We start from the raw sequence: 25479 nt of genomic DNA, 5'->3' as shown, positions 1-25479 counted from the left end.
AGTCACTAGGCAAGCAGGGTGCAGGCAGGCCAAGTCAAGATGCTGGCTGTGACTGAGCAGAAGGAAACACCTCCGCTGGGATCTAAGTGATCCAAGGCCACCCACCTCCCACCCCTGACCATTGATCAGGTGGACAGGATATGCCTGTGTTTGCTGAAGGGCAAACACACAGGAGACCCAGCCTGTTGACAGAAAGGTGGTCACATGACCAGTGCCACAAGCTAAGGGACTGTGCACCCTGGGTGCCCCCCACACTGAAACCCCCTTCACGTCACTGACAGGATGGTATTAAACAAGAGACAAACCCGGGACTTCCCTGGTAGTTCAGTGGTTAAGAACCCACCTTCCAATGCAGGCAGGGGACACAAGTTCAATCCCTGGCAGAGGAACTGAGATCCCATGTGCCTTGGGGCAACTAAACCCATGCAACAATTAGAAGCCTGTGTGCCACAACTAAGACCCGATGCAGCTAAGATTAACAAGTATTAAACAAAACAAAACAAAACCTGAGGAAACCAAAGCATGCCAGAGCTGAGAAAGGAGAAAAGAAATGCTGAGGGTCCAGCTCACTGCCTGTGTTGGCCATCGTATCGGTCTACTGGGGCTGTTGAAACCAAGCACCACAGACAAGATGAGGTAATTAGAGATGGATGGCTTCAGTTTTGGAGGCTGCAAGCTGCAATCCAGTGTGGGCAGGGTTAGCTCCTTGTGAGGGCTTTCAGCCTCTCCTTGGCTTGCAGATGGCCATCTTCTCCCCTTTCCTCCCCTCTGTGCATGTCAAATGTCTTCTATAATAAAGGTAGATTTGGAGAGGCAACATACATCACTAACTGGCACGCTCGTTTCCAGTATGTCACCCTACCCTCAAGGTGACATACCCTACTATTCCTGGCTCTTCTATCCAGACACCCTCTCCTTTACCCTTTCTAGATAATAAACAAACAGGATCATGCTAGCATGTTGGAGAGGTAGTTGCCAAGCTGTGCAGAAATGAAGTCAGCACCAGGGGTCAAACTGCTTTCTGGTTTAGACAGACTTTCAATTAGTCCCACTTCAGGCTACTTTTATCCCTACAGGTCATGTTCATGACCACTTGGGGGTCTTTTGGAGGCGGGGAGAATACTAAATTGCTTCTTGGTATTCCCCACTGCTTGTCCAGTCAGGTGTCTGGGGTCTGCTGAGGTTGCTTTCCTGCTCCAAATGTTACTGTTTGCTGTCTCCTGCTCTTTGAGGCTTTATAAATCAGTAAATACACCTTGTAGAGTAATTTTAACTTGAAGCAAAGTAGCAAAGGTAATACGGAGAATCCCCTCAAACTCTTCCTCTTAATAGTGCTACTCCCATCACCACTGCACTTTGATCACAACTAAGCAATCGGCCAGCACATCACTGCTAACAGACTGTACCAGTTTTTCCACTGATATCTTTTTCTTCAATTTTGGCTGTGCTGGGTCTTCACTGCTGTGCAGACTTTTCTCTAGCTGCGGACAATGGGGGGTTACTCTCCAGTTTTGGTGCACAGGGTTCTCACTGTGGTGGCTTCTCTTCATATGGAGCACAGGATCCATAGATGTGGGATCTTCCTGGATCAGGAATTAGACCCCTCCCTTGCATTGGCAGGTGGATTTTTTTTACCACAGAGCCAAAAGGGAAGCCCTAACTTATATCTTTTTACTGTTCCAGGGCTCAACTGAGGACACCACACCGCATCACTGCATCTAGTTATCAAGTCTACAGAGTCCCCTCAGATATCTCTCTCCTGGTTTTCCATGATCTTGACACTGTGGAAGAGTTCTGGCCAGGTATTTGCTAGAATGTCCCTCTATTTGGATTGTGTGGTATTTTTCTCATGATCAGACAGGGGTTATGGTTTTGGGGGAAGAACAACAGAGTGACATGTCCTTATCACAGTACAGCAAAATAACTGAGATTGAGGATTCATCTCTAGCTCTTAATTCTTTAGCCTATTTAATACCTCATATCCAAAGCACAGGCAATTCATTAGGAAACAAAATTATATTGAATATAATGACACACTAGTGACTATTCTGTCAAGAAAAAAGGCCACTTGGTCATGTAAAACCAACCTGATATAAAACTGAAACACATTTTAAGAAAGTCATTGCATTTCAAAAAATTTTTTCCTCTTTATTTAAACATAAAAGACATTTACAGCATGCAGGTTAACTTAAAATTATATGGCGTCTTCCCAAACCAATTATCTCTGCATGTATCTTCAAGCACTGAAAAGAAACCAACGTATTCCACAGGCAGACTCAGACTCCTCTATCATCTCCTGCCAAATTGAGAGTTACGCACAGTAGTTTTCTTAAATTAGGCAAATAATTTAACTGATCACCATGAATAAATATTACTTTCATTTCACTGAGTTTCTTTTCTGAACCATTTATCAATGCCATTCAGAGGAACATTAATTTATTCAGTCAAAAAAAAGACACTGTAAATTGAAATAAGTATCAATGTTCCAGATGATCAGAAATTTTCACTTATAAGAGTAAATGCTGTGTTTAATGACCTACCATAGCAAAAGCAGTTCAATTAAAACAAATTTATGAAATTCTCTGTACATTTTGTGAAAATCTGAAATTATAAATAGAAAAAAACCATTGAGATATTTTAAAAACCCTAACATTGTGTATTCTGAACCACACACTAGTTACAATTCATTGTTTGTTACACAGCACCAATACCTGTGATACATCTTACAAGAAAGAAACTCCTATATTCAGACAAAAGAGAGAAAAAAATTTCTGCTTCATTTAAGAATATTGCCCAAAGAAGCAAGCTTTCATTTGCAAACAAAATACAAATGTCTGTGTGAATGCAGCCAAACATTTCTTCATTTAGAAAACTATCGTCACCAACAGGCGGTAGCACTGTTTTTAGTTAACTGCATTGCTTCAATCTTGCCGCTCTGCAAGTTTTCATCTCAATTTTTGGAGTGTTTCTTTTGATCAAGCCTAAAAACAATACAATCATTTTAAAGGTTGCTGCAGATCAGAACAGCGAGGATTTCTGACTGTTAAAAAAATAAATAAATTTATCTTTTAAATCAAAATTATTATAAAAGTGGAAATTACAATAGTTAAGGAAATAGAAAAATAAGCCAATTATGATCTGAGTCTTCTGACTATGGCTCCAAATTTAATACAAATATCTGTATATAAAACTTTTTCAAAAAGTTAATTCTGCCACCCAGATCCTAACACAGAACTTTCCAGCTTTCTCCTCTGAGTAACTTTACATTCCCAGTCTTTGCAAATTTCTGCTAACACAGTTGCAGTTACCCACTCCCAAGTGGTGAAGCAAATATTGAAATCTCTTTCCCTATTATTTTTATAGTTTCTAAAATAAACTGTTGACTTAATCATCTGAGGAAGAAGTGGCAAAAACAGATACACGTAATTACAAAATTACCAGCTACCGCCAACAAAATAATTTGAGGATTATTAGTGACTTGCAAATAATTTACTACTCCTAGACTAAATAAGAAGTATGTTATAGTGTATGATTTAGTGTAGCAGGTTAAAGACACCTCAGGGATTTTCAGACCAAAATTTACCTATTATTTATAAATTCGCCATATATTTGTCCTGTCCTTCCACATGTTTTCTCAATTTCCAAATGCTATAAATTTAGATCAACCAATACAGTACTAACAATATGAAATTATGTTTAATCCTATAATATCCATATCTTAGTTCATTTCATTATATAAAGTTGACAAATTATTATCCATCCAATTCTTATATTAACTAAACAGGCTCACAAAGCAAGGTGTTTCCAATTCTACCAAGCTATGTGTATACAGCATTGGGAAGAAGAGAAATGAATCTCTTTTCCAAACTGTTTTTCTTAAACAAAAGCAAAAGATTTGCTTTTGATAGTGTGAAAGATTTCTATTCAAGATAATTCAGCAATAGGCATTTCACAAGATAATTAAGTAGCCTTGCCCAGTCTCAAGTGTCTAGTTAGGCAGTTTTCAGTTAAAGGTTTCAGTGCTCAAAGAGTAGTTTTCAGAAGCAAACTTCAAGAGATGATACATGTAATTTTAACTCTGAAATCATTTCAAAGGATTTTTAAGTACAGTACTGACCTGATATAATTTGTGGGCATGTAGTGTTGTAAGTGGTAAAATTTAAGACATTTAATCTAAAAGTTCCATTTCCCCTAAAATAAGGTATTATTTTATAAGAAAAGAAAAACAAGCAGTAGCAGCTAGGTAACTTAAACTGAGATTAAAAAATAAACACGAACAAGTACAAAAAGCACAGTCTTATATGATACAGTTAGCTTGGCACAGTGAAGACTAAATTTAAGACATGAAAGACAAACTGTGTAATAAATAGGGCCACAGTTATAAACTGTCGTTTTTCCCTCCTAAGACGCCAAAATTGCACTCTAGTTGTGTTGGGAAGCAGCAGAGTTTACAAGAAGAGTGGATAGGAAACAGCTGTACAGGCCAGGTACAATTTATACACTAAAAAACGTTATAATTCTAGAGTTCCCAAGGGATACAGGCTACAGTCATTGAATTATGTCCTCTTCATACTTCAATTACTTTTAACACCTGAAGATGGAAAAAAACAGAGAAAATATTATTTATACAAAACCTGTGTTTGAAAAGAATGAAATGAAATATACCAATTAGTTTAAAAACAGTTAGCCAACAGCTTTGACCACTTCTCCCAAAACTCATCACAACAATGAATGATTTGATTTCTCTTCCTTTTGTCTCCTAAGCAGAGCTGTCTAGGGACAGTACAATATTGAAAGGAAGTCAACCCTGCATTTGCTTTTACTTACCTCAAGACCTATGAGTAAGCTGATATATAACTTACAGTTTTGTTTTTTTTTTTTAAGAAAAAGATGGTCAATAAAATGCCAGCCAGTAGACAGTGTCAGTGACATTAAGTCAAGGACCACTAATTAACTAGCAATGTTACATACATGGTAGCTGTGAAAAACAAAAAGGGGTGGGGTGTACCAACAAGCATGAGGTACATGTGCTACGGAAAGGAACAAATAAACAATCCCAGAGACTTCCCCTGTGGTCCAGTGTTAGGACTGGGCACTTTCACTGCTATGGCCCAGAGTTCAATTCCTGGTCAGGGAACTAAAAATCCCCAAAGCCGTGAGGTGTGGCCGAAAGTAAAATAAAATAAAAGTAAACAATCCCAGTAGGAGTTACCTGGAGGCATCCTTGTAATCCACTGCCTATTTACCTCTGTGTTTATTAGAAAACCTCAACGTGTCCAAAGCATCATGCAGCTAGAAGAACCAACCAGCCGCATAAAACTGGGTACTACGAGTATCACTATCATTCATACATTGCCATCTCTCCCCAGAATAAATGCAGTGTTTCGAAGTGCTTTTCTTAATAATTAAAAAATCTCTACAAAGTAGTTATCATATACTCCTCAATCTGGGCTTAAGATTGATCACTGCAAGACTTTAAAAAATAATAACCATTATACTTTGGACCAGCAATGAAACAAACCTGTACGTAATCATACTTTTATAGTTACTTCAGGTCTTGAAAACCTGTGTTACCTAGGTTAGCCAATTCCCTCAAGTGCTTTCATTACACTGAATCAGCAATCTGCTGCTAAAACCTATTTTACTTAACAAAGGTCATGGACTATGCTCTCTGCAAATGAGACAGGAGTTCAAAGTTCACATGTGAATTTTAATGTGACAACAATATCCAAAACAGATAAACTTTTACCTGATTTATATTTATCCTTTGAAAATTCTTTTGCCCACCTTCTATTTCAGAAAAGGCAGCTTGCACCTCCTCAGCATCTGCTCTGTACTAGGTAGTGATGCCTTAACTTGTATAATTCTCAAGAACGACTTTCATTTTATTAATAAAGAGGCTCAACAAGTCATTAATCCAAAGGGGAAAAAACGGGGGCAGAAAAACCACTGTAATGTCTGCTGATGTGACACAATATTAAACACATAACACCTACAATGTAATCCTGTAAAAATGTGCACAAGAATTCAATAAATGCTTTTAATAAACAGGGAACAGAGGAACACAGCAGCTGCATCCAGAAACAACCAAACACACCAGAGGTGGCCTACGCTCCAGAAGATTGGCCTGTTCTATTTAGTAAGTCAATGTCATAAAAAACAAAAAAAGAGGGTGGGATGTTATTCTAGATTCAAGACTTAAGGCAAATAACCTAATGTAAACATGGGTTCTGGATTATTCCCTGGTTTAGACAAACCAGCTGTAAAAGATTTAAAAATCATAAGTAATCAGAAAATTCCAAAGATGGATTGATATAATATTAAAAATATTTTGTCAATTGTGATAATGTTGAGGTATATAGAAAAATGTTCTATTTCAGAGATACATTAAATGGGTCATAAACTTCATAATTTACTTTTATGCCTAAGAATTTTTAAAAAGGAGTGAAAACAAAAAAGAAATCAACTGTTAAAAAAGTAACTTGTTAAAGTTCATAAAAGTAAAAAAATCAGAATTCAAACTTAGGTGGACTCCAATATCCATTAACTCTTTCACAGTGTCACTCTCTTTTGAAACCTCTAGTATGTGGACAAAAAATTGTATTAAATTTATGGAAATGTGAATTCTCCAGAATGCTGCTTAATATTCTACTCAAATTGCAAGCCAATGTTATGCAAAAATGACAACATAAAAACAAGGAAGATTAAAATAAAACAACTTTAGTGTTTGTCAGAAACAAACCAGTTAACTATCTCATAATTATACTGTATTTTTTAGTTTCCTTAGTTTCCAAACCACCTACACACTTGGGACTTGCTAAGAATTAAATCTGATAAAATAATAGGCAGCTATAATTAGCCATGTTGTATTAAGAAAATGTTCACAATATATTGCCAAGTTAAAAAAGCAGGCTATCAGCATATTCAGAACAGCATAGTATACTGGTAGTGTGTCACAGTTATTTACATTTTAACCTTCCTAATTTAAAAGTTATAATATTTAAAGAAAGTTCCAGAAGGATATATATATTGGGTGCTATTTCCAGATGATATTTATTTTCTTGCTTTGTGATAACTGTCTATTCTTTGACAGGGTGCAGCTATTACTTGTATTTACAAAGAAACAAGAACTCATAAATCAGTCAGAAAAACCACTCACAAGAGTAAAATGGCAAAGGCCACAGAAAAAAAAAAAGTATATAAATGGGCCAATAAATATATGAAAAATTCAAATGCATTCCTAAATCAATGAGATGCTTATTCCAGCCTACTAAACTGGACATTTAAAAACTATTAATACTGGCAAAGATGCAGCAAAATAGACAGTGTCCTTGGCGAGGATACAATTTAGCACAGTCATTGGGAATAGCAGTGTGTTAGTTAGTATGTGTCAAGAATCTTACAAATGTTCACTTTCTTGTGATTCCACTTATGGGAATCTTCTGGAAATAATCTGAAAGGAGGTATAAAAAGATGTTTCATTACTTCAAATTTCATACATGAAAATTTCAACACTGGAAAATTTCAAGTATGAAAAAATTAACATAATTAAATATCCAGTAAAATAGCCACAAAACCATGGTATTTACACTAGATAATACAACAGTTAAGTAAGAGCTTTAAAAAAATGACCCAGTATTAGGTTAACAACATTAAGAACACAAATTTGAATATGCAGATACTATGATCTGAATTATGAAAAAACTCTAAAGGAAACCATGGTAAGTTACTTTCAGAATCCCATATATAAAAAGAAAACATGCTACTAATGTTAGAATCCAAAAAAGTATTTAACCACCAGTTGCTGAACACCTCCCAAGGACAGCTGTGATTCAAAAGCCAGAGAGAGCTCACAAACCCGCGGGTGTCGTGGGGAGCTTACACCTGCTTGCCTCCTCCACCTCGCACAGCCACCGGCTGGCTGTTCTGAACAAATGCACCTCCTCCACGAATCGCACTTGGATGAGTTGGAGAAGCTGCTGGATGTTGCCCGGGACGAATAGGTTTAGCTAGTATGAAAAACAAATGCTTACTTTAGTCTCTTCTCTTTATTTACAACACATTCCCAAAGGTTTTTTCTTTGGCTTTTTGTTTCTCAGCAAATCCTTCCACCTCTCTTTTTCTTTTCAGTTACATCCTTTTGTCGAGGACCTATACAATCCTTAAAAATCTTGTTGAAAGGTTAAATTTAATAACTTTTTTAAAACCTTATTCCTGTATCACTGCTTTACAAGTAAAGCACAAGATACTGGATGACATTTTCTTTCAAGTCTCTTCTTGCTTTAATAACAGTGCTCTTCTTAGTTTCTCTAAACCTGACCAGTCTTGCTCATCTAGTTCTGACTTAGCTCCTTCCCCTGCTAAGGTGGCTATGCCTCAACGCTCGTCACTCCCAACAGTGCCACCCTCTGGTAAACTAGAAAATGTAACAAATACCATATGACAAATCAGACTACATTCTCCAGTAAATAAAAATATTTAAACCAAAGCAAAGCTTCATGGTTTTATTGTGTCCTACTAACCAATCTGTGCAGAATGTCCTCTTCTGGCCATATTCTTTGATCTGACTGCTTCCTTTATACGATCTACTTCCTGCTGATAGCGTTTGCGATCGCGAGATGCATTTTCTTTGGCTTCTTTCAGCGCAGACTCCAAAGCTTTCACCCTCTCAGCTGTAGCTCTGAGTCGCTTTTCCAGCTTAGGGAGCTCACAGCGAAGATCTGCATTATCACGCACCAGCTAAAAGTAGATACAGAAAATAAGGATTCTGGCTTTACTGATTATTTGAAAAAATATAAACATTTTGTAACTTCTCTTGGAAAAAAAAAAACACACACTACATTTTATGTTAAGGTTTTCCCACAGCTAGTTTAATTTAGGCAGCAACATGCAAATAATACATGTATCTATAAATATACTCATATGTCTCCCCCCAAATATAATTTCATTCAATATTGAGGGGCTGGTGAGACTGTTCTTCCCCCATAACAATACGTTATAACATAGCATTAGGTCTCTTCATCAAGAGACTCATCTGGTGGACATGAAAATCCTTTTAGATACAGTAAGATCCACAAGTAAACGTAAACTTAACAAGTCCTTAATAAGTGCTGAAAGAAAGGCTAAAATTTCCTGAATCTCACTCTAGTGCAAACACCAGGTTTACAGTAACAAAGACATACAAGTATGCCAAGGAGCTTAAAAACTAAGTAAATGAATCATGTTATCAAGCCTTAATAAAAGAAAAAAGTAAACAAAACAAACAAACCCCACAGTAAGTATTCCTCTTTTTTTTTTTTTTGGCCACACTGCATAGCTTGCAGGATCTTAGGTTCCCTGACCAGGGATAGAATCTGGACCCCCATAATGGAAATGTAGAGTCCTAACCACTGGACTGCCAGGGAAGTCCCTACTTTACAAAAAAAAAAAAATGAACTACCTTGTTATTTTATATATTTCACACTCTGAGGTATTAAATGTACCAAGACCCCCCTCCCCCCAAAAAACAACAACAACGGCATTTTAACTTAAAGACTTGTCTCCCAGAGATTTAAAAATGACCATGAATAAATTAAGGAAACTGACAGACCTGAAGCCCTACAAAGAAAATAACAACCCATCTTTCCACTGGCCTCTTGATAAAAGGCTGTTAAAAATAGTAACTAATGTAAAAATCGCTAGTGGTTTATTTATATAATTGCATGACACAGTAACAGAATGGCTCAAGGTATGAAAATCCTTAGGACTCTTAAGATTCAAATGCTTGTTACTTCTCAGTTTTTATTGCAGTGACATTGAAATAGACTCTTTATTACCTGTTTGTGGACTTTGGTGAGTTGTTCCAGATTATTTTCAAGAAAGGAGATTTTCTGCTTCTGAGCAGCACTGCCTCCAGTGTCATCTGAATCAATCTCAGCACTCTAGAAAAAGATCAATCAATGCTATGAAAAAGTATTACTGGATCAAATAAAAGGTCTAAGTTTACTACCAAAGCTGTTGCGACAATGTAAAGTTATCTCACTTGTGAATACAATTAGACACAGAAAGCACTACTGTAAGGCGAAAGGAGAAGGGAGGGGGTGGCCGAGGACGTGATGGTTAGATAGCATCACTGGCTCAACGGACATGACTGTGAGCAAACTCCGGGAGACAGAGGAGGTCAGAGGAGCTTTAAGGTGTGCTGCAGTCCATGGTGTTGCAAAGAGTCAGACATGACTTAGCGATGAACAACAAAAACAACAAGCACTACTACATAAATATCCACCCTGGTATTATTTTATTACCTTTTTAACCCTGGTGGCCAGGTCCTGAACAAAGAGCTTCCGCAGGTTGTGTAAAGTCTGAAGTTCCTTTGCCTTGAATTAAGAAAGCAGTATTTTTAGAAGCTGGTCTTCAAATTTACTAAAACCAGGGGAAGAATCCATTAATATTCCCCAATCCTATTTATTTCCAAGTTTTTCTTACCACTGTCTCTTCCAAACCTTTCAAGTCTTGTCTTGCTTGTTCTCGTCTATCTTGCATAACCCTGAACAGTAGGAGAATATACAAATACAGTAAATATGCGCTTTTGAGTCCGTAAATTCGTTTTATTTAGCACAAGTATTCAATCAAATATTTTTATCTGACAGGATCAATGCTTAAATTCATATACGAAAAAGATCTTATTTTGAAAAAATTTACCAATGTTTATCCTTTCAAAGAAATTTCTATATGCCTTATAATCTTCTAAAATCTATAGGTTATCAGGAAAGAACTGTCACAGCAATGGGAGAGATGAAAGAATATGTGGCATAAGGAATAAGCAGTGGTTCTTTCTAAATTTTAGAATATGTATTATCATATAGCATATCAGAAACAACTCTGACTAAAGGAAAATTACAGATTATAAATTACTGAAGACAAAAAAAAAATGTGTTTTTATGCAAGATCAAATCTGACAAAAACAGATTTTGTGGCAGACCCTAAAATCTAAACTTCTAAATGTCACGCTTTCGGTTTATTTTTATGATGGATCTTGTAGTAATTAATCTGAATCTTAATTATCAGCGAAATATAAGACCTTGCTTTCATTAAAGTACAAGAATGTATTGCATGTTTTTAGGTATAAATCAAACCAACTCAAGAGTGTTTAAGAAAAACACCCCTTCGCCTACACAAAGTGAAACATTTATCCACTGAATATAACTGAGAGCAATGCCTGCAATTCTCTAACTTAGTTTTTTATTTTTAAACTTGAATCAAAACATCTACTCACGTAAGTTCATGTAGTTTTCTGCTCTTTTCCTGATCTGTAGCTTTCAACTTTTCATGTTCTACTCTCAGGCGTTCTTGCTCTAACATCATTTTCTGGTTTTGGCTGACAAAATAAAAAACACCTCGCAAGATCAAAATCATTTTCTGAATGCTGTAATTAAAAATTTTCAAAGTCTTAAATTCTGTAGTCTCACCATTCACATACACCAGGCCTCCTCTTTAGGCTGCCGTCCACAGAGGCAGAAAGAGGATCTGGCCACATTCAGCCATATGATATTTTTCAGTTTGGTTTACAACCATATCTTGATTTCGTATGTTTCATTCTCCTGAATTCTTTCCCTAAATCCATTAACAAAAAGTTCCATGTCCCAAGCTTTGTCATCATTTTTTGTTACTCTCCTTTGCCTCCTACTCAAATCATGATTTGGTCAAAGACCTCAAATTTCTATCAATTCTATGCTATATGTGTATGGCTGTGGAAGTAAGAAAAGTATGTTCTAGAAAAACTAAGACAACCACTTCTATTAAAAGAAACATTTTTAAAACACACAGTTTTCATAAAGTTTTTCTCAGGAATTCCCTGCTGGTCCAGTGGTTAAGAATCCACCTTGCAATGCAGGAACTTGGGTTCAATCCTTGGTTGGGGAACTAAGATCCCATATGCTATGGGGCAACTGAGCTCTCATGCCTCAACTAGAGACCCTGAGTGCTACAAACGACAGAGCCCAGACTCCCTAGAGCCATGCACCACAATTAGAGAGGCCTGCATGCCCCAAACAAGAGCCAATGCAGGCTAAAATAAATAATTATTTTTTAAAAACATTAAGGAAAGGATCTGGAGAAGACAGTGATGTGTATCTGAAATAACGGTTAAAGTTGGGCAATATTTTTTTTACTGAATATCTACATCAAAAGACCTAAGAAAAATTTTCAAAAACTTCCACTGGAACTAGAAGTTCTCACAAATGAAGATTCTTTATTTTCAAGTCAAAAATTGTTTCAAAGAAAAATGCAGGTTAGAAACGTTAAAAATAAGGATATATTACCCACCAGTGACCTTTTATGTCCTTCTGTCTAAACAGGCAAGTCTTTCCAAGTTAGTTTCTACTACCTCAGAAGAAAGGAAAACACACTTACTCTTGAAGATCAGTAATAAGTTTTTCTTTTGCCTCGACTTCATCTCTCAAACTACTAATTTGTTTTTGATGAGTTTCTCTATGGCTTTGGATCTGCTGTTCAACAGCTTGCTAAAATAATTGGGGGAAGAGGATTTTAAGTCAGATTAATCATGATTAATAATGATGAATTAAAGCCATTAGAGTCCAATGTTACATCAAACTTACCTTAACTTCATTTGCCGTCTGAACCTTATTCAAGTGCTCCTTTTCCATTTCATGCACTTTCTCTGTTTGGGTGGGAAGAGAAAACAGAAGAGAGTTCTTGATACAAACCAAGGGGCAAATGGGTTTTATGAGGCTAGGTTCCTTAATGGGCTTTCTCTAGTGGCTCAGTGGTAAAGAATCCTCCTGTCAACACAGGAGACGTGGGTTCGATCCCTGGGTGGGCAAGATCCCTTGGAGAAGGAAATGGCAACCCACTCTAGTATTCTTGCCTGGAAAATCCCATGGACAGAGGAGCTTGGCAAGCTAGAGTCACAGAAGAGTCAGACATGATTGACTGACTAAACAACTTTCCTTAACAGTACTTGACTTTAAATTACCCAAATGCTACATAGTAAATTTTACTCAGTACATACTAATTAGTGACCGTAGTTATATTCTTTGTATTGATATTATGGTTTCCTTTATTTTTTTGGCCAAATTCTGGAATAGATGGGCTAGTGTGTGTAGGGAAACAAGACAGCTTTCTAAGTCCCCTGTGTCAGGACAGGTGCACATGGCACATGCACACATGCATGCACACACACACACACAACTTACAAATTCCTAGATTGGTCACTTCCATATTCAAAAACAATTTCAAAGCCACACTAAAATGTAATATTTACTATTCCAATTGGTCTGTATTCCTACTAGTGTATTCCCCATCAGTGTCAATATGTTTACTACAATCATACTGGAGTCAGTTACAGTTTATAACATAAGTATCACTCACGAATAACTGGAAGAGAGTACCTTGTGCTCGAAGCTGAACTAGCTCTTCACTGAGGGAATCAACAGACTCCTCCAGCTGTCTTTTCTTTTGCTCCACATTTTGAAGATACTCAGTCAATGATTTGATTTTGGCTTCATGCTTTTGAGGAAAATAAACTGTTATGAAGTGGAGCCAATGAATGGAGGCAAACCTCTCATACACACTCAGTTGTTCAGAATATTTGAGAGTAAGCAAGATTTATCACTATATTAAACATAAAATAAACTTACAGAACAAGATACTTAAGACCAAAATGTTCAGGGGCAAGTTTTTATAAAGATGAAGAATTTAATCAATGAAATGGTCATCTGTGCAGTTTCTAACACTTACAAAACAAGGCACTTTAAAGGCTGATTTATGAAGTAATATTCTTACTGTTATCTCCAACTAACATTAACCTCTACCTTTCTCCTCCAATTCCTATCCTGCTGAATGGTCTCATCCATTTAGTTGCCAAAGCCATATAACTGGCCCTGCAGTTTTGCTTATGCTAGAATTATTCCAGATTCAATAGTCATCAGTCACAGCTTTCTAGTAAATTCCTTTACTTAACATATACATGTCACCAAATATAACCCAGTTAAATCATTCATGTTATCACACTGCAGCTAGAGTAGGAAAAAGTAGCTGAATTAAATGCTTAATGTTGTTACTCAAAATAACCTACAAAAGGTCATTTTTCTTACAACTTTAACAATAAATAAAATTTATTATGTGGCTGTTCAAAAAAATGAGGAAGGTCTGTTCTGTAACACATACTTGAGAGATACGAAGCTGGCATGCTGCTAACTCCTTTTCATTTTCTTCCATTTTTTTGTTGCTCTCAGTTTGTGTGCTTTCTAACTGTTTGCAGCGTTTTACCATGGTTTTTACTTCTGACTTCATTTTGCTAATGTAGAGCCTTGCAACAGTGAATTCTTCATCTATCATGCCAGTTCCCTCAGGCTGCTGTGAGAAAAGGAGAAACAGAAATGAAAGATAAAAAAAGGTTTTTTGTGTGTGTGTTTACCCAATTAGGTTCTAAAATCTTAAACAAAATTAAATACTTTTAATATTATTCAACATTTGTAGGAAGTTTGGAACTTTTATTAAATATTGTTTTTACTAAAGGGTAAGTAAAGGAGAGCTTAATTTTTGCCTTCCTTACCTTCTAAACTTAATGTTAACACATGCCTACAGGGAAAAAAATATAACATATAAACAAACAAAACTAATAAACTCTGCCTCTTTCAATTTGTGGATTTCCTCCTCAAAGGCGCTCAGTAAATTTACTGTTTATGTGTAAGTCCAGTTCAAAACTTAACAAATAATGATGTTTAGGTGGCTGGAAAAGAATGATTTTTAAGTTCACTAAGGAGGAACTGTGGTCAGTGCACATTCCTTAGTAACCTTCATGAGTTTCATTACAAAATTCCAGTACAATATTCAGTGTCAAAAAATAAGGAGCTCAGGTAAATTCCCCAGTGGTTGAGTGGTTAGGACTTACTTTCACTGCTGGAGCCCGGGTTCAATCCCTGGTTGGGGAACTAAGATCCCACAAGCCACACAGTATGACCAAAGAAATTCCCCAAACCCAAAAACATAAAAATAAAACACAAAAAAACAGCTTGACCCTCCCACTAACATCTGGAACAAGACAAGGATGCCTACCCTCACCAATTCTATTCAATATAGTACTGGAAGTTCTAACCACATCAACCAGACAAGAAAAAGAAATAAAAGATATCCAAACTGAAACAGGTAAAATTATCATATGTAGATAATATACTATATATAGAAAACCCTAAAGAATCCACACAAAAACTAAAATTGATAAAATGAATTTAGCAAGGTAGCAGGATACAAATTAACATATAGAAACTGGTTGCATTTCTTTACATTAATAATAAAATATCAGAAAGGCAATGTAAAAAACCCCAGTATCCTTTAAAATCATATAAATAAACATATAAAACAGGAATAAACCTGAACCATGTAGGCAAAAGACTTACATGCTGAAAACTACAAAACATTAATAAAGGAAACTGATGTTTATTCAAAGAAATGGAAAGATATTCCATGTTCTTGAACTGGAAGAATTAATATTGTTAAAATGGCCATATTACCCAGAGCAAGCTATAGATTTAATGGGATTACTATCAAATTACCCATGACATTCATCACAGAACTAAATAATCCTAAAATTTATATGAAACCATAAGATCTAGAATTGCCAAAGCAATCCTAAGGAAAAAGCAGGAGGTATAACCCTCCCAGACTTCAGATAATACTACAAAGCTACAGTCAGCAAAAAAGCATGATACTGGCACAGAGAACCCAGAAATAAACCCACACCTATGGACAATTAACCTCTGACAAAGATAAGAACATATAATGGGAAAAAGTCTTTTAGCAAATGGTGTTGAGAAAGTTGGACAGCCAGATGAATCAATGAAGTTAAGACACTCCTTCACACCATGCACAAAAATAAACTCAAAAGGGCTTAAAGACTTAAACATTAGACATGACACCATAAAACTAGAAGAGATAATAGGCAAAATATTCTCTGACAAATCATAGCAATGTTTTCTTAAGTTCAGTATCCCAAGGCAGCAGAAAGCAAAAGCAAACAAATGGGACCTAATCAAACTTACAAGCTTTTGCAAAGAAAAGGAAACCATAATCAAAACAAAAAGACAACCTACAGAATGGCAGAAAATATTTGCAAATGATGAGACCATCAAGGGCTTAATTTCCAAAATATACAAACAGCTCATACAACTCAACAACAAAACACCTCACCCCCCATAAGAGGCAGAAGACTTAAACAGACATTTCTCCAAAGAGGAAATGCAGATGGCCAAAAGGCACATGAAAAGATGCTTAATACTACTAAATATTAGAGAAATGCAAATCAAAAATACAATGAGGTACCACCTAACATTGGTCAGAACGGCCTACATTAAAAAGTCTACAAATAACAAATGCTGGAGGGGGTGTGGAGAAAAGGGAACCCTCCTACGCTGCTGGTGGGAATGTAAACTGATGCAGCCACTATGGAGAACACTATGGAGGTTTCTCAAAATAAACTAAAAATAGAATTACCATATGATCCAGCAGTCAGTCCCACTTATGGGCATCACCTAGTATTTGTCAAGGGGCAGTGGGGAGTGGGTGAGGGGGTGGGGCGGGTGGGGGGAGGAGGGGGGAAGGAGAGAGTGGGAGGTTGGGATTAGCAGATGCAAACTAGTATATATAGACTGGATAAACAACAAGGTCCTACTGTATAGCACAGGGATATATCTTAAATATTCTGTGCTAAATCATAATGGAAAAAGTGTATGAAAAAGAATGTGTATCTATGTACAAATCAATCACCCTGGTTTACAGGAGAAATTAACACAATATTGTAAATCAACTATACTTCAAATTAAAAATAAGGAGCTTGAGAAGAAACAAGTAAACTTGTCTTTGTGTGCAGATGACATGACTGTTTAAAGCCATTATAGCAACATTACAGGATACAAGATTAACTTACACAAAAGTCAATCACTTTCCAATATATTAGCAAAACAAGGAAACAAGGGAATCTGAAACTAAAAACCTCTCTTTCTGATGTCATTCATATTATCACTTAAAAGGAACAGCCAACATAATACTGAGGAACAACAAAGTTGAAGGCTAACACTACCTAACTTCAAGACTTACTAACCCTCCAGTTAAGATGATATGGTACTGACAAAAGAACAAATAGGTTATTAGAAAAGAATCGAAAGCCTAGGAATAGCATACACAAATACAGTCAAATAATCTCTGATAGAGGACAAAGGGAATTCAATGGAAAATGGACAGTCTTTTTATTAAACTGCTGGAAAAACTAGTCATCCACATGTAAATACCTCATAGAAAAAAATGAACTCCCAATGGATCATACACCTAAATGTAAATTCAAAATCAAAAAACTTCTAGAAGATAACAAATGAGAAAATCTAGGTGACTGTGGGTTTGGAGATGAGGTTTTAAAGTGTAACACCAAAACCACAATCCATGAAGAAAAAGAATGGCAAGCTAGACTTCATTAAAAAGATAGCCAGACTGGGAGAAATATCTGCAAAACACAAACCTAATGAAGGACTATTATTCAAAACACACAAACAGAACTCTTAAAATTCAAGGTAAGAAAATAAAGAGTCCAAAACGCAAATTAAACAACAGTGTGCTATGACTGATTCATGTTTATGTATAGCAGACACCAACACAATACTGTAAAGCAATTATCCTTCAATTAAAAACAAAAACACCAAAACTGTGTGATAATGTCACATATCTATTAAAAAGACTCAAACCAAAAAAATGATGACATCAAATACTGGTGAGGATGTGAATTAATAGAACTTTCATTTTATTGCTGGTGGGAGCAAAAAATGCTATAAGCCAATTTCGAACACAGTTTGGGAGTTTCTTACTAAGTTAATATAGTCTTAACCTATGATCTAGCAATCATGCTCTTAGTTATTTTAACCCATCGAATCAAAAACTTATGTACTCAGAAAAACCTGCACATGAATGTCTGTTTACAGCAGCTTTAAACTGGAGGTAACCAAAGTGGCCTTCAACAGGTACCTACCTACATACAAAAGGGCTTCCCTGGTGGCTCAAATGGTAAAGAATCTGCCTGCAATGCAGGACACCAGGTTCAATCCCTGGGTCTGGAAGATCCCCGGGAGAAGGGAATGACAATGCACTCCAGTATTCTTGTCTGGAGAATTCCGTGGACAGAGCCTGGCAGGCTACAGTCCATGGGATCGGAAAGAGTCAGACATGACTGAGCAACTAACACTTTCACTTTCTTTTACATACAAAAATGAAATGAGCTATCAAGCTAAAAGATGGCATGGAAAAACCTTAAATGTGGATCACAATAAACTGTGGAAAATTCTGAAAGAGATGGGAATACCAGACCACCTGACCTGCCTCTTGAGAAATCTATATGCAGGTCAGGAAGCAACAGTTAGAACTGGACATGGAACAACAGACTGGTTCCAAATAGGAAAAGGAGTACGTCAAGGCTGTATATTGTCACCCTGCTTATTTAACTTCTATGCAGAGTACATCATGAGAAATGCTGGGCTGGAAGAAGCACAAGCTGGAATCAAGATTGCCAGGAGAAATATCAATAACCTCAGATATGCAATTGATACCACCCTTATGGCACAAAGTGAAGAGGAACTAAAAAACCTCTTGATGAAAGTGAAAGAGGAGAGTGAAAAAGCTGGCTTAAAGCTCAACATACAGAAAACGAAGATCATGGCATCTGGTCCCATCACTTCATGGGAAATAGATGGGGAAACAGTGGAAACAGTGTCAGACTTTATTTTTTAAGGCTCCAAAATCACTGCAGATGGTGACTGCAGCCATGAAATTAAAAGACGCTTACTCCTTGGAAAGAAAGTTATGACCAACCTAGATAGCATATTCAAAAGCAGAGACATTACTTTGCTAACAAAGGTCCATCTAATCAAGGCTATGGTTTTTCCAGTGGTCATGTATAGATGTGAGAGTTGGACTGTGAAGAAGGCTGAGTGCTGAAGAATTGATGTTTTTGACCTGTGGTGTTGGAGAAGACGCTTGAGAGTCCCTTGGACTGCAAGGAGATCCAACCAGTCCATTCTAAAGGAGATCGGTCCTGGGTGTTCTTTGGAAGGAATGATGTTAAAGCTGAAACTCTAGTACTTTGGCCACCTCATGTGAAGAGTTGACTCACTGGAAAACACTGATGCTGGGAGGGATTGGGGGCAGGAGGAGAAGGGGATGACAGAGGATGAGATGGCTGGATGGCATCACCAACTTGATGGACATGAGTTTAAGTGAACTCCAGGAGTTGGTGATGGACAGGGAGACCTGGCGTGCTGCAATTCATGGGGTCGCAAAGAGCTGGACACGACTGAGAGACTGAACTGAAGTAAAAGAAGCCAGTCTGAAACAGCTAATACTGTATGATTCCACTTATATGACATTCTGGAAATGGCACAACTAGAGACAGTTAAAAAGATCAATGTTTGCTAGTGATTCAAGGGAGAGGGATGAGCAGATAAAGCACAAGCAACTTGTTAGGACCATGAAATGATTCTGATACTGCAATGGTGAATCTATATTATGCATTCATCAAAATCCAGAGACTTGTATAACACAAAGAGTGAAACATAATGCAAAACAAGGAGAACTCAAGCAGCACTTACTGATGATGTTTAACAGGAAAAGAATTACATGCAAAACACAAGAAAATTGAGGATCCATTTTTTCTTTTAAAAGAACCTATCTGCAAGTCTGACTTGTTTTCAAAATACTGCAATGGTTTAGTGACAAAAGCGGTTTAGATGTCTGGTTATCACTGGCTCTGCCATAAGACATAAGCCAGTCTTACTCTTTATTTTCTCTACCTTTACCACTTTTTCACTTACTAAATTATTTGAACATGAAATGGATGAAAAAAGTGAAAAGCGTTAGCTGCTCAGTCATGTCCGACTCTTTGTGACGCCATGGACTGTAGCCTGACAGACTCCTCTGTCCATGGAATTCTCCAGGCAAGAATACTGGAGTGGGTTGTCATTTTCTTCTTCAATGAAATGGATGGATTTTTCTAAAAACAAGGCACAAATTTACAAAGAAAAATTTGAACATGTTTGCAGTGTTCAGAATATGAAGGAAATCTACTTTTTTTATACTGGAAGATTCCAACAGAACGTAATCAATCTCACATACTTCACCACAAACAGGACAGGGCAGGATGTTCAGACTGACAGTGAAGAAAGAGCAAGTCACATCATTCAATGTTTAACAATGCATTTCTGTTCTGATCAGGTGAGCCAGCATTAAGAAACGACATAATTATGAGAATGAATCCTTGCCTCCATCAACAAACAATAGTTTGGAATAACAACAGAAGGAAAGTGTGCTCCACAGTGAAAGCTTTTATTTCATTTCCAGCTCTTAAACAGGGCTGCTTAGCTGGCTTTCACTACAAACTCAAGTATAAATTTGCTCTCCTTGTCACTATAATTAGACTTTAATTTAAAAAAAGGAAGTCCATACAAATATCTACTGCAACATACAAACCTTTCATGTTATGTGCATGTTTTTTCAGTTAAGAGTCTAGCTTGTATTTTTGATCTAAGTTTTAAAATCTACCAGGTTGCAATTTTTTTTTAACTACACACTAGTGCTATATAACTAAGTATCCGCACCCTGAAAAAGATTATTAGAAAAGAAAAAATGTAACAAAATTTTGATAACTGATTAACTCTGAGGTTCACAGTATTGTCCTGTTTACTACTGTATGTTTAAAAAATTTCCAAATATAAAGAATTAATTAGCAGTGCTCACCTTTTATCTTTTTAAACACTTACAGCAATCAGAAGCTAATTTACTTACAGTCTACTCCTGGAGCTATTGTTTCAATTACACACTTTCTGTGTAGTAATTTATTAACAATAATTTCTAAGTGCAAAATTCTTTACATAGAGAAGAAAACTAAACATGTAGTCCAGACAAATGCTACTGACTGAGCATGTCTCCTTGAGGACCCTTCATCCTCTCCCTCTTCCTTATCTATTTAAAATGAAGCTAATACCCTCTACTACAGATGGGTCTTGGAGGAGGAGATGACAGGCATGAAAAGAGCTTTGTGAAAAATGAAAGCGTGAGCTCTATACAGATAATCATGCTTACTCTCAGGTAGTTACAATTACCTTTACATCATTGTTTCCCACAGCAATTCCAATTTCTGCCAGGTCTTTTAGTAAAGATGCCATCATCTCTGCCGCTCTTTTTTTCTGGTGGTTGGTCATTTCCTTAAGTTTCTGAAGCTCAGCATCTATACTTGCTAAACTTGCCTAATAGAACAAAACACAAAAGGTACAGTGAAATCTATTAAATGAAAGATCAACTCAAATATTGACAGGTATTTTCATTCAGTCACCTTCCCTGGTGGCTCAGAGGTTAAAGCGTCTGCCTGCAATGCGGGAGACCTGGGTTCGATCCCTGGGTAGGGAAGATCCCCTGGAGAAGGAAATGGCACCCCACTCCAGTATTCTTGCCTGGAGAATCCCATGGACGGAGGAGCCTGGTAGGCTGCAGTCCATGGGGTTGCAAAGAGTCGGACACAACTGAGCAACTTCATTTTCACTTTCATTCAGTACTCACAAAACCATTATTTTCTGCTTTCATTTTCTTGAATTCTCTACTGAGTTCTGGGCTAGCTCTCAGCTCAAATTTAAAATGTATTTTAGGCCTAAGAGGACCATGCAAAGTAGCCATATTGTAGCTCCATCAAGAGCAGACAGTTTGTATTACTTCACTAATTTTTGAGATTGGATGTTTTCTACCTAGAAATGGAAAACTTTCAAATTAACTAGATTTTATTTTCATTTATTACCTTTGGAAACAGTCTGGGAAAATATATGTTAGTATGGAACTGATAAGTCTTCTAGATGGCTGATTAAGTTTTATCTGCTTTTTATATAGTATTTAGTTTCTGAGAAGAATTCACCTGATAATTACTACTACTTTTGTACTATGATACATGCAATTATCCAGGAGACAATGAAGTAGCATTACTATATGAATTACTATAATTATAAATTTAAAATAGCTGGCTTACCAGCAACAAAGTCACCACAATTTTGAAAATTCAACTGAACCTGTCTGCTTTAAAACTGTTAGTTGTGTCACAGATCATATACTGTATTTTTAATGCAAGTTGTTGACTTTTAATCAGTATCTTTTAGTAAAGATACCATTGTTTCAGCTGCTCATTTCTTCTGGTCATTTCCTTAAGTGTCTGAAAACCAGCAGATTGTGAGTTCACTCAGTGTGATCTACAATATACTACCAAGTCCAAATTACCAGACAATATTTCTAACAACTGAACAGCAATACTCTTAAGTATATAAAAAGATGCAGACCACTTTAGGGGTTTCTAATTCCTTACCAATACAGTGCTCATATAGAAACTGGGACACAAACAGAACAGTCATAAAGGCTGAAGTCAGTGGTTAAGGACCAACTTACAGTTTACAGAGTTTTAGGAAACTCCTATCATTTGTTCAAACAGAAATTAGGTTTGCTAGTAATGCAACTCAGTTAAGAGTTATAAAGGTATTTTGATTTCCATGGTATTAATTATAACTTCAAGCTAAATGTAACTTGGGAGATCAAAAAGGGAAAAGGAACTTCTCCAGGAGCAGAAAGGCTTTCAAAAATGTCATTTCGTAGCACTGACCGCTGTCCTTTAAACACTTGATGTGACGGGAAACAACTGGTGAGCACTGATCCTATGTCCAACTTTAAATATGATTTCTAAACAAGAAGCCAGCATTAACAACAAAACTTTAAGAAAATGAGAGCTCATCCATGGTGATGCTCAAAATATCGCAGAAGCAGTCACAGTTGTATACTATTTCTGGCATCACTGCCAGAGGGCAGGGACTCTTGCCTTACAGTGATGAAAACAAAAATCCTCATTTCCTGGGGAACCATGATGAAGCTATTACACTGTCCTAGAAGACACTGGTTCAGGTATTGGAAATTTAACAGTGAACAAAATGTAAGTTACGTGAAGTCATATATCCTGCTAGTTTGCTTTTTGTGCACATTTTAAAAATCATAGTTTGAACAGTTGGCTAATAACTTTACTGGGCAACTAGTAGTCAACTTTTTTTTCTTTTAACAGTAGAATAATATCTGGAGTAGCCAATATGTAGCCAATTAAAATACCACTTTAATTACATATTAATAGACCTTTAGAAACTAAAAAAATAACCCTCTTCCTCCACCTTAAAGCTTCATATATGGGAGGAAATAAAGTTGACACTTGAGTTCTTGAAGAATCGATGTTATCAGTCTTAAGCTTTTACAGAAATAATTTACTCAGGTAACTTTCCAATTAAGAATAATTTACCAAAGTATTAAGAAAAAAAACTGTATCCTACCGATTTCTGATTCAGCTCATCACTAAGTAATTCATATTCCTTAGTTTTGTCTTCAACTTCTTGAGACTTCTGATCATAGTTGACAGCAAGTTCTTCCAAGGCTTGTAAAACTTCCTTTACTTCTTCCTTAGAGGCATCATTTTCTGCCTGAAGGCGATTCAGTTCAGTCTGCATATTATCTTGATCTCTTCTGGTAGATGCCAGTAGCTGTAGGAAGGAATAAAAATATCTATTTTATCCAAAGAACACTGAGTAACTGATTTTTAAAACATACACAAGATTAAAAACAAAACAAAACAAAAACAACCTTTTATTACTTGCTAACCAAAAAGGGGATGAAATGTGGACATTACTATACATGGTAACATTTATTCATTCAACAGATTTACTGAATACCTACTGTGTGCACATTCTGTGCTCAACACTGTGGGAGATGGAAAGAATCTAGTGGAAGACAGATACACAAACGAATGCAATACAAAATGAAATGCTAGAGCCGTAATGGAGACAGGACATGACAAAGTGCTTGGTAGTATAAGCAAAGGGGATATTTCTGGATGGGAATTCATGGAGGCGGCGGCTAGAATAGGAAAATTATTGTTAGGTGCACACTAACACAAAGAAAAAGACACACAAGGATCCTAACTGTGCACAAAAAAAGAAAGAAATCAGTAGATGCTTTAAAAGTTTAAGTTTTCTTTGGGCAAAGGAGCGTGGCATCTGAGCTATGTCTGAGGAAAACATGGTATCAGCAAATAAAACCTAAATTGGAAGAAGCCAAGAGACTCTTAGGAGGCTACTGAGACATGTGGGTCAGTTGCTTTGAAGTAGGGGCATCTGGAATTTGTAGTTTTCTAATGGGGCAGAGTGCTAATGCCACTTACAAGTGGGAGCCAGGGATGCCAACTGTCCTGTAAAATGGACAGAACAATATAAATGAAGAATTATGCAAATGATACCAGTGCCCCTTGGAGAAATAATGCTAGTAGAGTTGAAACAAATATGATGATTCAACCAGGATTAATTTGACTGACAGTAGACATCTCCTGGGCTTTCCTTGTAGCTCACCTGGTAAAGAATCCGCCTGCAATTCAGGAGATTTGGGCTCGATCCCTGGGTTAGGAAGATCCCCTGGAGAAGGGAAAGGCTACCCACCCCAGTATTCAGGCCTCAAGAATTCCATGGACTGTATAGTCTATGGGGTCGCAAAGAGTTGGACACAACTGAGTGACTTTCACTTTCACTTTTCAGACACCTCTTACTGAAGTTATAAGTCTTTGCTCTGATCCCCAGAACGAACCTCAAACAAAGGTTTGAAGGTTGAAAATTGAAATACTTTTCAATTATCCCCCATTCTTAAACTGAAGAAATTGGGGAAAACCACTAGACCATTCAGGTTATGACCTAAATCAAATCCCTTAAGATTATACAGTGGAAGTGAGAAATAGATTTAAGGGACTAGATCTGATAGACAGTGCCTGATGAACTATGGACGGAGGTTCATGACATTGTACAGGAGCCTGGAATCAAGACCATCTCCAAGAAAAAGAAATGCAAAAAAAGCAAAATGGCTGTCTGAGGAGGCCTTACAAATAGCTGTGAAAAGAAGAGAAATGAAAAGCAAAGGTGAAAAGGAAAGATATTCCCATTTGAATGCAGAGTTTCAAAGAATAGCAAGAAGAGGTAAGAAAGCCTTCCTCAGCGATCAATGCAAAGAAATAAGAAGAAAACAATAGAATGGCAAAGACTAGAGATCTCTTCAAGAAAATTAGAGATACCAAGGGAACATTTCATGCAAAGATGGGCTCGATAAAGGACAGAAATGGTATGGACCTAACAGAAGCAGAAGATATTAAGAAGAGGTGGCAATAATACACAGAAGAACTGTACAAAAAAGAGCTTCATGACCCAGATAACCACAATGGTGTGATCACTCACACTCACCTAGAGCCAGACATCCTGGAATGTGAAGTCAAGTGGGCCTTAGGAAGCAACACTATGAACAAAGCTAGTGGAGGTGATGGAATTCCACTTTAGCTATTTCAAATCCTGAAAGATGATGCTGTGAAAGTGCTGCACTCAGTATGTCAGCAAATTTGGAAAA

At 36.8% G+C, this 25479-nt stretch overlaps 1 protein-coding gene and 1 long non-coding RNA gene across 3 annotated transcripts in view; one reads left to right on the top strand and one right to left on the bottom strand.

The window, feature by feature from the left end:
* Nucleotides 1-539: 539 nt before the first annotated feature.
* Nucleotides 540-7195, top strand: LOC105003055. Its single transcript, XR_827066.1, has 2 exons — nt 540-1802; nt 6052-7195. It is a non-coding gene; the product is annotated as an uncharacterized LOC105003055 (long non-coding RNA).
* The window catches only part of KIF5B (kinesin family member 5B), a 48734-nt gene continuing 25377 nt past the window's right edge, over nt 2123-25479 (bottom strand). The window contains exons 14-26 of one of the 2 annotated variants that reach the window (XM_010860002.1): nt 23376-23582; nt 21135-21278; nt 14167-14355; nt 13389-13506; nt 12597-12658; nt 12391-12500; nt 11255-11356; nt 10465-10525; nt 10284-10355; nt 9816-9920; nt 8523-8739; nt 7859-8009; nt 2123-4591 (exon numbers count right to left, since the gene is read on the bottom strand). In XM_010860002.1, coding sequence (XP_010858304.1) covers nt 7879-8009; nt 8523-8739; nt 9816-9920; nt 10284-10355; nt 10465-10525; nt 11255-11356; nt 12391-12500; nt 12597-12658; nt 13389-13506; nt 14167-14355; nt 21135-21278; nt 23376-23582 — 1518 coding nt within the window. In that variant the 3' untranslated portion in view covers nt 2123-4591; nt 7859-7878. The remainder of the gene's footprint in view (nt 4592-7858; nt 8010-8522; nt 8740-9815; nt 9921-10283; nt 10356-10464; nt 10526-11254; nt 11357-12390; nt 12501-12596; nt 12659-13388; nt 13507-14166; nt 14356-21134; nt 21279-23375; nt 23583-25479) is intronic. The other variant, XM_010860001.1, reaches the window with a different exon arrangement.

Source organism: Bison bison, unplaced genomic scaffold (genome assembly GCF_000754665.1).
Source record: "Bison bison bison isolate TAMUID 2011002044 unplaced genomic scaffold, Bison_UMD1.0 scf7180017864461, whole genome shotgun sequence".
In the NCBI taxonomy this organism is placed as follows: domain Eukaryota; kingdom Metazoa; phylum Chordata; class Mammalia; order Artiodactyla; family Bovidae; genus Bison; species Bison bison.
The sequence above is the reverse complement of the archived record's forward strand: the minus strand, read 5'-3'. Positions and strand labels throughout refer to the sequence as shown.